This window comes from Nomascus leucogenys, chromosome 14, assembly GCF_006542625.1.
Source record: "Nomascus leucogenys isolate Asia chromosome 14, Asia_NLE_v1, whole genome shotgun sequence".
NCBI lineage: Eukaryota > Metazoa > Chordata > Mammalia > Primates > Hylobatidae > Nomascus > Nomascus leucogenys.
The window spans coordinates 70,157,072-70,171,798 of NC_044394.1; the positions used below are offsets into that span (position 1 = coordinate 70,157,072).

At 47.0% G+C, this 14,727-nt stretch overlaps 1 protein-coding gene across 6 annotated transcripts in view; it reads right to left on the reverse strand.

Moving 5' to 3' along the window:
* Positions 1–11,625, reverse strand: part of IMMT (inner membrane mitochondrial protein) — a 53,631-nt gene extending 42,006 nt beyond the window's left edge. For 4 of the 6 annotated variants that reach the window (XM_030827541.1, XM_012502648.2, XM_012502647.2 and 1 more), the window contains exon 1: positions 10,779–11,625. In XM_030827541.1, the coding sequence (XP_030683401.1) occupies positions 10,779–10,823 (45 nt within the window). In that variant the 5' untranslated portion in view covers positions 10,824–11,625. The remainder of the gene's footprint in view (positions 1–10,778) is intronic. The other 2 variants (XM_030827540.1, XM_003268766.4) reach the window with 1 other exon arrangement.
* Positions 11,626–14,727: the final 3,102 nt, after the last annotated feature.

Here is a 14,727-nt window from a genome sequence, read left to right on the forward strand (position 1 = left end):
CTTGGAGAAGGTTGTGAGTGTATTTGCATGTGGGAGGGATGTCAGTTGTGTCCAGAAGGCTGAGGATAATATCCAAAACTGACTGCAATACTTCCTATACCACATGCTGTTCCAGAAACGTGCCCCTCTCCCAACAATAACAAGTTTTATGTACATTTCCCTTAAACAAGGGCAGGCCTTTGTTACTAATTCACTAATAGAAGGCAGTGAAAGTGATGCTCTGTAACTCCTGAGACTAAGACATAAAAAGGATACAGCTTCTACCTGGCTCTGCCTCTTGTCACACTTGCCCTTGGAACCCAGCCACCAAAGTGTATGGAAGTCCAGACACTTAAAGATGCCACAGATGGGTGATCCAGCCAACAGTCCCTGCTGAGGTGTCAGCTGCAGCCAGTATTTACTGCCACACATGAGAGTAAAGAAGACTTGGGGATGACTGTAGACCTAGTAACTATCTGACTGCAACTTCACGAGGGTCTCTGAGCAAAAATTTTCCAGAACTGAGTAGGGCAATAAATACTGTTATTTTACCCCAAGCTCAAGGTGGCCTGTTATGCAGCTGTAACTCATAAGAACAGAACTTTTAAATTCATAGATTTAAACACTTTTGATGGATTTCAACCATTTGCAATTACTGTCTTTTTGCTCAAATTTTCCTATCTTGGGTCAATGGAAGCCTCTTCAAGTTTAGGGTGTGTATGTGTGTATCTAGCTCTGCCTCTATACTTCAGGCCATCTGCAAATACCTGGTGGCAGGTATTTTTTTTTTCCTCTATGTGACAAAATTCCCTTAACATAAAATTCACCATTCTAACCATTTTAAAATGTACAATTCCACGGTATTTAGTACATCCACAATGTTGTACAACAACCATCACCACTATCTAATCTTAGAACATTTTCATTACCCCAAAAGGAAATCCTATATCCATTAAGCAGTCATCCCCCATTTTCCTCTCTCTCTGGCCCCTGGCAACCACCATGTACTTTCTGTTTCTATGAATCTGCCTATTTGAGATATTTTGTATAAATGGAATCATACAATGTACATCTTTTTGTCCAGCTTCTTTCACTTGGTATAATGTTTTCACAATTCATCCACATTGTAACATGTATCACACATGTAGTTTGTACTTCATTCCTTTTTATGGCTGAATCTAATATTTTATCACATAAATATACCATATTTTGTTTAACCAGTCATCAGTTAATGGACATTTGGGTTGCCTCACCTTTTGGCTGTGAATTGTGAATAATGTTGCTATGAATATTCATCTAAAAGTTTTTGTTTGAACACCTGTTTTTTATTCTTTTGGCAGGGAACTTCAGGGTCATATGGTAATTCTATGTTTAAATTACTGAGACACAGCCAGGCTCAGTCGCTCATGCCTATAATCCCAGCACTTTGGGAGGCCGAGGCAGGCAGATCACCTGAGGTTGGGAATTCGAGACCAGCCTGACCAACATGGAGAAGCCTAGTCTCTAGTAAAAATACAAAATTAGCTGGGTGTGGTGGCGCATGCCTGTAATCCCAGCTACTCGGGAGGCTGAAGCAGGAGAATCCCTTGAACCCAGGAGGTAGAGGTTGCGGTGAGCCGAGATTGCGCCACTGCACTCCACCCTGGGCAACAGGAGTGAAACTCTGTCTCCAAAAAAAAAAAAAAGTTACTGAGACACCACTAAACTATTTTTTCATAGCAGCTGTACCATTTTACATTCCCACTAGCAATGTAGCAGGGTTCCAATTTCTCTATACCCTCACCAACATTTGTTACTTTCCATTTTTGTTTTGAGATGGAGTTTTGCTCTTGTCGCCCAGGCTGGAGTGCAATGGCGCAATCTTGGCTCCCTGCAACCTTTGCCTCCCGGGTTCAAGTGATTCTCCTGCCTCAGCCTCCCAAATAGCTGGGATTACAGGTGTGTACCACCATGCCCGGCTAATTTGTTATTTTCCATTTTTACTACAACCATCTTAGTGGTTGTGAACTGAGTATCTCACGGTTTTAATTTGCATTTCCCTAGTGTCAAAGGATGTTGAGCATCTTTCCATGTGCTTCTTGGCCATCTGTATATCTGCTTTGGATGAAAGTCTATTCAAGTCCTTTGCGCATGCATACACACACACGCACGCACGCACACACACACACACACAAATACATATATGTATATATTTGGAGACAGCGTCTCACTCTGTCACCCAGACTGGAGTGCTGTGGCACCATCATGGTTCACTGCAGCCTCGACCTCACAGGCTTAAGCAATCCTCCCACCTCTCAGCCTCCCGAGTAGCTAAGACTACAGGTGCATGCCACCACACCCAGCTAATGTTTGTATTTTTTGTAGAAACAGAGTTTCATCATGCTGTCCAGGCTAGTCTTGAACTCCTGTGCTCAAGCGTTCTGCCTGCCTCAGCCTCCCAAAGTGCTGGGATGACAGGCATGAGCCACAGAGCCTGGGCCCTTTGCCTATTTTTTATTTGGGTAGTCTTTTTTGTTACTGAGTTGCAGGAGTTCCTTAACTAAAAAGAAACACCTCATCAGATACGATGAGGGTCTAGTATCCAAAATACCTAGTATCCATTAGAATACTTTCATCCTTTTCACTCTCAAGTATCCCTTTGATGCACAAAAATTTAAAATTTTAATGAAGTCCAATTTATCTTTAGTTTCTTTTGTTGCTTGTGCTTTTCGTATTATAGCTAAGAAACCATTGCCAAACATAAGGTCTGTCTCCAGAGCTCTCTTAAGTACTAAACTATTAACATAAACTAAATATCCTACATTAATGCACAAAATATTGGCTACTTTTTTGTCCTGGAATTCCTTTTTATTAATAAGGACCTATGACATAGAAAGGACAACACTGTTTCAAAGCAATCTGTCTAGACATATGTTATAAGGTTAGCCTTGCTGCTTCTAACCCACAGAAACGTGATATTAAAAAAAAGAGGAAACATACAATTCCCATGTAATTTTTTTTTTTTTTTTTTTTTGAGATGGAATCTCGCTGTGACACCCAGGCTGGAGTGCAATGGTATGATCTCAGCTCACTGCAACCTCCACCTCCTGGGTTTAAGAGATTCTCCTGCCTCAGCCTCCCGAGCAGCTGGGATTACAGGCACCCGCCACCACACCAGGCTAATTTTTGTATTTTTAGTAGAGATGGGGTTTCACCATATTGGCCAGGCTGGTCTTGAACTCCTGACCTCAAGTGTTCCACCCCATGATTAATGTTGTTACAAAGACCATCTGTTCCTTAGCTCTACCAAACTAAAGTGAAGACATAAAGAAACCACAATCTAGCATGACAACCTGGACATGGAGCCTGTAGTATGAGCTGCCTCATGTGAACTCTAACTAGAGGTTCCAGGTTTCCTCCACAGACTGCTGGTTGCTGTCAACTGATAACGTTTTTGTGGATCTTGTCATAAGGACTCCTCCCACACAAATGAAAAAGGCACCCATAAGTTAATGGGCAGTTCTACATTTGAAATATAGATTGATATACAACAAATTAACTTTTTCTACTGTTAATTTAAAATAGTTTATAAGAATCATGCATTAAGGTTAAAAAGTACATCCCATAAAAAAATCCAGTAAGTTTTTACATTGAAATTTTACATTTTACATTACAATTTTACATTGAAGCAGCATTACATTTCAGTATAAACATATTCTATTCTAGGCGAACACGTGCTCTTTAGTTATAGAAATGGCAGATACTTATCTGTATGACAAAAGCAGGAACTTGACACTTTAGTTCTCCCTGCATATATGTGAATATATTTTATATGTTATCACTTGGGTGTAGTAAGTTACAGCGTAAGATGTATTTCAAAATGGTTTGAAGGCTACTGGTCTAGAGATATGAAAAAAAGAATAATGAAGAGGATTCTAGCATGGGTAGAAGCAAACACCTGGCCGCATGATCTGCTAAACTACTTTCTAGCACCTGTGGCTGGCTGCCTATCTCTATCACTGAGTAACATCATGTTTCATAATCCTAACAGAAAGAAGGAACTCTAGAAGATGATCGCTCATGTCCACACACAAGTTCAATCCTAAACTAGCTGGGTTATCAAACTTGGTCTTAAGTAAGCTGGTGCCGTTGATCCTCAAGAATAATGTTTCTTCTTCTTTCAAGTTATAAGCAGGAAAGACTACTCCATATGTAAATGACCACTTCCAGGTTTGTAGTTTGAGAAAAGGCTAGGCTAGGCGGAAAGCCCATGTCCTCCAAACTCAATGACCACTTCAAAAAGGCTGGGCCTGGTGATGCAGTATTGAGACTAAGAGAAGAAAGATGGTGTTAGTCTGAGGAATAAAAAAAGAAAACAAAAACAGAGGGACCAGAATTCTAAAGCACATTTACTGAATACCCACATCTAAGGAATGCAAGGATGATAAGCCCAAACATAAAGAATAAGGCACCGTCTGGGAAGTGAGGAGCACCTCTGCCTGGCCACCCCGTCTGGGAAGAAGTGAGGAGTGTCTCTGCCCGGCCGCCCCGTCTGGGAAGTGAGGAGCGCCTCTGCCCGGCCACCCATCGTCTGGGAAGTGAGGAGCACCTCTGCCCGGCCGCCCATCATCTGGGATGTGAGGAGCGCCTCTGCCCGGCCGCCCCATCTGGGAAGAAGTGAGGAGCGCCTCTGCCCGGCCACCCCGTCTGGGAAGTGAGGAGCGCCTCTGCCCGGCAGCCCCGTCTGGAAAGAAGTGAGGAGCGCCTCTGCCCAGCCACCCCGTCTGGGAAGAAGTGAGGAGCGCCTCTGCCCGGCCACCCCGTCTGGGAAGAAGTGAGGAGCACCTCTGCCCGGCCCCCCGTCTGGGAAGTGAGGAGCGCCTCTGCCCGACTGCCCCGTCTGGGAAGAAGTGAGGAGCGCCTCTGCCTGGCAGCCCCGTCTGGGAAGAAGTGAGGAGCGCCTCTGCCCGGCTGCCCATTGTCTGGGATGTGAGGAGCGCCTCTGCCCGGCCGCCCCATCTGGGAAGAAGTGAGGAGCGCCTCTGCCCGGCAGCCCCGTCTGGGAAGAAGTGAGGAGCGCCTCTGCCCGGCAGCCCCGTCTGGGAAGAAGTGAGGAGCGCCTCTGCCCGGCCGCCTATTGTCTGGGATGTGAGGAGCGCCTCTGCCCGGCCGCCCGTCTGGGAAGAAGTGAGGAGCGCCTCTGCCCATCCGCCCCGTCTGGGAAGTGAGGAGTGCCTCTGCCCGACTGCCCCGTCTGGGAAGTGAGGAGCGCCTCTGCCCGGCCGCCCCGTCTGGGATGTGGGGAGCGCCTCTGCCCGGCCGCCCCGTCTGGGTGGTCTACCACGGAGGCCAGAGGCAATGTGGGGGCTGGACGTGGTGGCTCACGCCTGTAGTCCCAGCATTCTGGGAGGCCGAGGTGGGTTGATCACTTGAGGCTAGGAGTTCAAGACCAGCCTGGCCAACATGGCGAAACATATGAAAAATACAACAGACAAACCAACCAACCAACCCAGCGACAACAAAACAGGTCTACCCTGGAGTCATACTCTAATTTTTTCTATTTTCCTCCCTTTCTGATCCTTTATCCCACTTTCTTTTTCTTCCTCTTCCTGCTCCTTCTTCTTTGTCAAATAGAGGATTGAGTTATTATCATTGATCCATACAAAGTCCCTCTCTCATTTATTTTAATTCCCACCCCCCATTTCTATTCCCCGTCTTCCCATGTGCAACCTTCCTAATATGTTTGATATGCATCTTTTTGTTTGTATGTATTTTTAGAAATGTTTATTGTTTTGTGTGCAAAAAAAAAATTAATAAAAAAAAAAGGAAAAAAAAAAAGAATAAGGCAGATACTGTGCCGGGTGCAGTGGCTTAAGCCTGTAATCCCAGCACTTTGGGAGCCCAAGGCGGGCAGATCACGATGTCAGGAGATTGAGACCATCCCGGCTAATATGGTGAAACCCTGTCTCTACTAAAAATACAAAATATTAGCCAGGCATGGTGGCACACGCCTGCAGTCCCAGTTACTCGAGAGACTGAGGCAGGAGAATTGCTAGAACCCAGGAGGCAGAGGTTGCAGTGAGCCGAGATCGCACCACTGCATTCCAGTCTGGGCAAAGAATAAGGTAGATACTACCTGTGATGGTTCATTTTATGTGTCAACTTGGATTGTGTTTTTGGATGAGTAACATTTTAATTGGTGAACTAGTGGCCAGGCATGGTGGCTCACTCCTGTAATCCCAGCACTTTGGGAGGCAAAGGCAGGTGGATTGCTTGAGCCCAGGAGTTTGAGACCAGCCTGGGTAATATAGCAAAACCCTGTCTCTACAGAAAAAAAATACAAAAATTAGCTGGGTGTGGTGGTGCATGCCTGCAGTCCTAGCTACTCAGGAGGCTCAGGTGGGAGGATGGCTTGAGCCTGGTGGATGAAGGTTGCAGTGAGCTGAGATTGCACCAATGCACTCCAGCCTGGGTGACAGAGCAAGACCCTGTCTCAAAAAAAAACAAAAACAAAAACAAAAAACATTGCCCTATAACATGGGTGGGCTTCCTTCAATCAGTTGAGGGCTCAAAAACAACAAAAAGCAAGAGGCAATTCTCTAACAGACTGCCTCCAGACTGAAACTGCACCATCCACTCTTCTGGGTTTCCAGGTTGCTGGCCAGTGGACTGCAACTGCAATATTGGCTCTCCTAGGTCTCCAGTCTGCCAAACCACACAGCAGATTCTGGACTTGCCAGCCTCCATAACTGTGTGAGTAGAGTCCTTATAATAAATCTTCCGGCTGGGCGCGGTGGCTCACGCTTGTAATCCCAGCACTTTGGGAGGCCGAGGTGGGCGGATCATGAGGTCAGGAGATCGAGACCACGGTGAAACCCCGTCTCTACTAAAAATACAAAAAAAAATTAGCCGGGCGTGGTGGCGGGCACCTGTAGTCCCAGCTACTCGGAGAGGCTGAGGCAGGAGAATGGCGTGAACCCCAGGAGGCGGAGCTTGCAGTGAGCCGAGATTGCGCCACTGCGCTCCAGCCTGGGCGACAGAGCAAGACTCCGTCTCAAAAAAAATAAATAAATAAAAATAAAAATAAATCTTCCGGCCAGGGGCAGTGGCTCACACCTGTAATCCCAGCACTTTGGGAGGCCAAGGTGGGCGGATCACAAGGTCAGGAGATCGAGACTATGCTGCCTAACACGGTGAAACCCCGTCTCTACTAAAAATACAGAAAAAAAAAAAAAATTAGACAGGCGTGGTGGCAGGCGCCTGTAGTCCCAGCTATTTGGGAAGCTGAGGCAGCAGAATGGCGTGAACCCGGGAGGCGGACCTTGCAGTGTGCTGAAATCGCGCCACTGCACTCCAGCCTGGGCGACAGAGCAAGACTCCATCTCAAAAAAAATTAATAAATAAATAATCTTCCTAGGCTGGGCACTATGGCTCATGCCTGTAATCCCAGCACTTTGGGGAGGAGAAGGTGGGGAGATTGCTTGAGCTCAGAAATTCAAGATGAGCTGAAACAACATTGCGAGATCCCATCTCTACTAAAAGTCCAAAACATTGGCTAGGCATGGTGGCATGAGCCTGTAGTCCCAGCTACTCAGGAGGTGAGGTGGGAGGATCGTTTAAGCCCAGGAGACTGAGACTGCAATGAGTTATGATATCATAGTGCTGTACTCCGGCCTGGGCAACAGAATGAGACCCTATCTATACACACACACACACACACACACACACGCACCCTTATTGTTTCTGTTTCTCTGGAGAACCTGAATATATAATCAGAGGTTCGAAAATCTATGGGATGTTTAAAGGGGGGTCACATCCACTTACAGAGATTAAGAAAAACTCCACTTTGGGAGGCCGAGGTGGGCATATCACTTGAGCCCAGAAGCTGAAGACCAGCCTGGGAAACATAACGAGAGCCTGTCTCTAAAAAATTTTTTAAAAGTAAAAAAAAATTCATGAATACATTCATTCTTTCATTTATATATGTCATAAACATTCACTAAGCATCTACTCAGAGCCAGGGACTATTGTCAATACCGGAAATACAGCAGTAAATATGGACACAGTTCCACTGTGGAGCTTACTTTTTAAAGGTGGAAACTGTGTAATAAATACACATTATAACATCAGGTAGTGCTAGGAGCTACAAAGTATAACAAAGTAGGATGGGGTAAAGATATAGTGACACAAGGAAGGCAAGAGTAGTCAGAATTCTATTTTGGATCAGGATGCCCTCTCTGAAGGGAAGGTGACATTTGAGAAAATAACTGAAGGGAATAAGCTAAGCAAACGTGTGAGAAGAGTTCAGGGCAAAAGAAACACCTGATGCAAAGGCAGTGAGGCACATGCTGGAGATTACCAGGAGAATCTGAGACAGTAGAAAAATGAAATACGAGAAGAGTCAGATCAAGAGCCCATGGTAAGCAGTTTAGATTTTATTCTGAATGTGATAGGATGTCTCTAAAGAGCATGACCTCATGTTTGCCTTTTAAAAAGCCTTTTACTAAATGTCTTACTGCTTTTACTATTCCCTCCTAGAGTAAAGAATGGATTCTAGGAGGGAACAGTAAAAGCAATAAGACATTTAAGAAGATGGGGTTGGCTGGGCACAGTGGCTCACGCCTATATTCCCAGCATTTTGGGAGGCAGAAGTGGGAGGACCATTTGAGCCTAGGAGTTCAAGACCAGCCTGGGCAACACAGAGAGACTCCGTCTCTACAAAAATTTTTTAAAAAATTAGCCAGGGATGATGGCACATGCCTGTGGTCCCAGCTACTCAGGAGGCTGAGGTAAGAGGATTGCTTGTGCTCAGGAGGTCAAGGCTGCAGTGAGCCATGATTGTGCCACTGCACTCCAGCCTGGGTGACAAAGTGAGACTCCGTATCCAAAAAAAGAAAAGAAAGAAAATGGGGTTTAATAAAGTGGAAAGGATCTTGACAAGTGAGATATTCTGGGTAAGTTGACACAATCAAATACGACGAGGCTAGAGAGTCACCTGCTTGGGGATTAAAGTTCTGAGAGTTGATGTAATCTCAAATTAGAGAGTCTATAAAGAGACAGGAAGAGATGAGAAGGTGTATATTTCAAGGTACAAAGAAGAAGCAGACTCAGTAAAGGAAAACAAGAGAGATGGGACCCAAAATATTACTTGATAGAAGCCAAAATTGCAAAGAGCCTCATAAAGCAGCAATGTCAAATGCTACAGAATGATTGAGGAGATGGTGAGAATAAACCAAAGAATTTTACAAGATAGCAATTTCAAGAAGCTTAGACATCCTGATTCAGAGCTATAAAAGGGTTCATTTTTTATTACCAAGTTTTAATTAGTTTTCTTATTTCCCAAATGGGATCCCAAAAAGTTGACTCTGAATTAACTGAAAAGGAGGTCATCCAGGTGGGCCTGGTCTAATCACATAAGCCTTTTAAATCTGGGTCTAGAGAGGAAAGACCAAAGTAAAAGAAATTTGGAAGTCAGAGAGACAAGTCCTGGTAGCCTGCACGAAAGCAAACATCCATGTTATGAATGGCCTCTGGAGGCCTTGAGGCAAGGAACTGTAGGCAGGCTGTAGAAGCTGGGAGCAGTGGCTGGCAAGAGGCAGCAAGAAAAGAAGGACTTCAGTCCTGTAACTGCAAGGGACTGAATTCTGCCAACAAACTGCATGAGCCTGGAAGAGGACCCTGATCTCCAAACGAGAACCACAGCATGGCTAATACTTTGCAGCCTTGTGTGACCTGGAGCGGAGAACACAGATCATCCGTGCCCAGACTTCTATCCTACAGAACCCGTAAGGTCATTCATGGGTGTTGTTTTAAGCTGCTAAATTTGTGGTATTTGTTACGCAGCAATAGAAAACTAACACAGATTCGTTCCATTTCCTATGGAAGGGGCTGCTTCTGTTACCTAGCAGCAAATAGGAAGAGAAGCGAACTTGAAAAAACAAAGCTTGACTTTTATGGTCTCTAACTCACTATTCCTAGGGATTCTGCTCAATTACCGCTTGAGTCACAGTACTTGTTTTGCTATCTACATTTTGCCAAAATATCAACTTTCTGAAAATCATGAGCAGTGGAAACAGGCTTTTTAATTTTCAATTTTAGAAAGTAACTTTGGCAATTACGCAAAACTAAAAGTAACTGGGTATTTAGGCTCTTTGAATGTCAAAGTAGTGCCAGCGCCTGGAGACACACATCCCTGTGCTAATCTCAGAAATGAGCCGCAAGGTCATGACTCCTGTCTTCCCTTGAAGACCAGGAGTTTCAGCTCCACAAATGAAAATCTTTCGCTTTTGTTTGGATTAAGAATAGTTCAGAAGTGTTCTCAGCTGCGAAAAGAAAGGCATTCCCTCCCAGATAATTACAACCTTGACCCCTAAAATGTGTACTCTCGCTAGAAGTCCAGGCACCTCCTTATTAAGGATGCAACAAGCCGCGGCTCCGCTCGTCCTGCCGGGAACTGTAGTTCTCCCGCGTCGACCTTCAGCACTGAAAACCTATCGCGCGCCCAACCGGCGACCCAGACGCCAGCAGCCAGGATTGGTCCTGGACGAGGGCAGCGCGGCGCTGATTGGACTACATCCCCGCGAAGCCGCGCCTCCCGCTACTCTCCCACACCCCACCCCGCTGCTGCAATAACCTCAAGTCATGCCAGTCCGGCGAACTCCCTGGTGGCTGCCTCACTGCCAGCCCGGGCCTCTCCCGACGAGGGTGGCCCTGAGACTCGCGTTTGTCCTGGAGGCTAGGCAGCGACCAAGGCTCCCCCGTTTTTCGCTGACGGTCCTAGGTCAACCTCCTCACGCGCCCTCGGGAGCCCCAGTGCTCACCTGGGCGGCGGCGGTCACACCCGATAACTGACAGGCCCGCAGCATCTCGGTCAAGCGGACGGCGCTGCTGGTGGACTCGAGCTGCCGCGGCGGCGCCAGTTAAGTGGAGGCGTGCTTGCGTGTGTGCGTGCCCGCGTCCGCGCCCGGCGCACCGGAAGCACAGCCGACGCCACTGCGCACGCGCGGCCCCTTCTACGGTCCCCGACTCCGCGGCTCTTAGAGGGTGGGTTGTGTCCCTGCTGCGGAAACGCCAACTCCAGGCGATTGGTGCGAAGGAGGCGAAAAGGGCGGATTCCCTTTCCGGGTCGCGCCCGGGCTGCAGGTCCTTATCCCCAAGCTGGGGTTACTAGGTGAACAGGGCCGGAGGGAGAGCGTTCTGAAATCCATTCTTCAGCTGCACGTGGAAAATAGACAGCTGTGACTCTTAAGAGAATTAAAGCAACAAAGCATCTCAGCCTGTTCTATGAGCTGGATATTTCGTAGGAAGGAGCCTGTTTGGCGAAAGTTACGTAAACAATGGAATTGTCTCAGTTTGCGCGTTTGTTTCGTTTGACAGCCTTTCAGGGAGTCATCCTGATTGCTGGAGACGGTGAACTAACACTGTGGGGACCCTTGTGCGGAACGTATCAAGTGGCACAACAAGGATAGGAACACGGGTCCTTTGGACTCCACAGCTTCTGCTCCTTCCAGATTAAACCACACTGCTTTCTCCAAGTTGTTACTGTAGTAACATCATTTTGGCTGCAGTTTGTGGAGGGGTTGGAAGATGGGAAGTCAGTGCAGAAGCACCGTTGAAAGTATTCCACTGGGCCGGGCGCGGTGGCTCACGCCTGTAATCCCAGCACTTCGGGAGGCCGAAGCGGGAGGATCGCTTGAGCCCAGAGGTTCGATACCAGGCTGGGCAACACAGTGAGACCTCGTCTCTATATAGAAAAACAAAACAAAAAAAATTTAAAAAGAAAAGTAGGGCCAGGAGCGATGGCTCACGCCTGTAATCCCAGCACTTTGGGAGGCCGAGGCGGGTGGATCGCCTGAGGTCAGGAATTCGAGACCAGCCTGTCCAAAATAGTGAAACTCCGTCTTTACTAAAAATACAAAAAATCAGCCAGGCATGGGGGCAGGCACCTATAATCCCAGCTACTCGGGAGGCTGAGGCAGGAGAATTGCTTGAGCCCGGGAGGCGGAGGTTGCAGTGAGCCGAGATCACGGCATTGCACTCCAGCCTGGGCAACAAGAGCGAAACTCTGTCTCGAAAAACAAAAAAAGTATTCCATTGATTCTGTAATCAAAATAAAACATGTTAAATATTAAGCATGGTATTAATACTCCATGTATACTCCAGAATTAATATGTTAGTATTAATACTATTAGCATCTTATTGCAATATCGTGGAAACTAACTTTTCTATCTTCTATTGAGTTTGCAAAGTATTCCAAGTCTTAACTGGGTAGTTTATTACAATATGTATTCTCTCTAGAGGTAGACTGCGCTATGACTTGTAGCATGGAGAGATGGACTTGAAAATTATCTGAAATAATGGTTATGTTTGTATATGTTCTATGTTCTATGGTTTTTAGGAGACTACAGTAATTACATATGTTTCGTATCTCTTTCAGTTAGCTTCCAGAGCAGTCTCCCGTTTTCTTTAGTAATTTTAGCAATTGAATTGCTGCCTCCCTGCCCACTGCTGTCACGCCCAGTGGTGCCAGTGTGATGACTTTTCTAACACCCTTGGCTTTGAACTTCTCGATGCCAGTGAACGCTTTCATCCTGCTTCAGTCATGTGGTGCCAGTGTGATGACTTTTCTAACACCCTTGGCTTTGAATTTCTCAGTGCCAGTGAATGTTTTCATTCTGCTTCAGTCATGTACGTCACAGCCACAACTTGCGCCTGAACATCATTAGCAACCTCTCTAGCTTCAAGATCTCAAACCTCAAAATTAGCCTCCCAACCCCTCATAACCTATGTGGAGAGTCCTCACTCTCCACATGAAAGTAGTCAATATTTTTGCTTTAAAATGTTATCAGGCAGGCCAGGCGCTGTGGCTCACACCTGTAATCCCAGCACTTTGGGAGGCCGACATGGGTGGATCACCTGAGGTCAGGAATTCGAGACCAGCCTGGCCAACATGGTGAAACCCCGTCTCTACTAAAAATACAAAAATTAGCTGGGCTTTGTGGTGTGCGCCTGTAATCCCAGCTACTTGGGAAGCTGAAGAAGGAGAGTCGCTTGAACCCGGGAGGCAGAGGCTGCAGTGAGCCAAGATCACACCACTGCACTCCAGCCTGGTGGACAGAGCAAAACTCCGTCTCAAAAGAAAAAAAAAAGTTATCAGAGGCTGGGTATGGTGGCTCACATCCCGGCATTTTGGCAGACTGAGGTAGGAGGATCACTTGAGCCCAGGAGTTTGAGACCTGCCTGAGCAAAAGAGCAAGACCTCTCCCAGCACTTTGGGAGGCCGAGGCGGGCAGATCACGAGGTAGGGAGATGGAGACCATCCTGGCTAACACGGTGAAACCCCGTCTCTACTAAAAAAAATAATAAAAATACAAAAAATTAGCCGGGCGTGGTGGCGGCCGCCTGTAGTCCCAGCTACTCGGGAGGCTGAGGCAGGAGAATGGTGTGAACCCGGGAGGCAGAGCTTGCAGTGAGCCGAGATGGCGCCACTGCACTCCAGCCTGGGCGACAGAGCAAGACTGTCTCCAAAAAAAAAAACAACAAAAAAAACTGAGACCTCATCTCTATAAACAATTTTTTTTTAATTAGCAGGGGATGATTATGCATGCCTGTGGTGCCAGCTACTTGGAAGGCTGTGGCGGGAGGATCCCTTGAGCCCAGGAATTCCAGGCTGCAGTGATTGCACCACTGCACTCAGACCCTGTCTCTAAAAAACAAAATTTAAATCAAGTCACTCACTTGTTCAAAAATGTGCAGTGAGGCCAGGCTCAGTGGCTCACACCTGTAATCCCAGCACTTTGGGAGGCCAAGGTGGGAGACCTGTTTGATTCCATACCAAACAATTGAGACCACCCTGGGCAACATAGTGAGACCTAGGTCTCTACAAAAAATTTAAAAATTAGCCAGGTGTGTGCCTGTAGTCTCAGCTACTCAGGAGGCTTAGGTGGGAGGATTGCTTGAGCCTAGGAGGTCGAGGCTGCAGTGAGCTGTGATCGCACCACTGCACTCAAGCCTTCGCAACACACCAAAACCTAGTCTCAAAAAAAAAAGTGTGCAACGACTCCTGTTGCCAATTCAAAGAGCTTTTATGAATGTTTCAATATACTTGTCTAGCATATGTGCCTGTTTTTGGACTCAAAGTGGCCACCATAGGTGGGAGATCAAGTTGGCAACAATAGTGTTCCAAGGTAATACACCCTATATCTGCTCTGTACCCCAGGCTGCAGTGCAGTGGGCTGGATCTCGGCTCACTGCAACATCCGCCTCCCAGGTTCAAGCGATTCTCCTGCCTCAGCCTCCGGAATAGCTGGGACTACAGGCGCGCGCCACCACGCCCAGCTAATTTTTTGTATCCCTTAGTAGAGACGGGGTTTCACCGTGTTAGCCAGGATGGTCTCAATCTCCTGACCTCGTGATCTGCCCGCCTCGGCCGCTCAAAGTTCTGGGATTACAGGCGTGATGGCGCCGGCAAGAATTTTTTTTTTTTTTTTGAGACGGAGTTTCGCTCTTTTGCCCAGACTGGAGTTCAGTGGCACGATCTCTGCTCACTGCAACCTCCGCCTTCCGGTTTCGAGCGATTCTCCTGCCTCAGCCTCCCGAGTAGCTGAGATTACAGGCGCTTGCCACCGCGCCCGGCTACTTTTTGTATTTTTAGTAGAGACTGGGTTTCATCATGTTGGCCAGGCTGGTCTCGAACTCCTGACCTTGTGATCCGCCCGCCGCGGCCTCCCAAAGTGCTGGGATTACAGGCGTGAGCCACCGTGCCCGGCC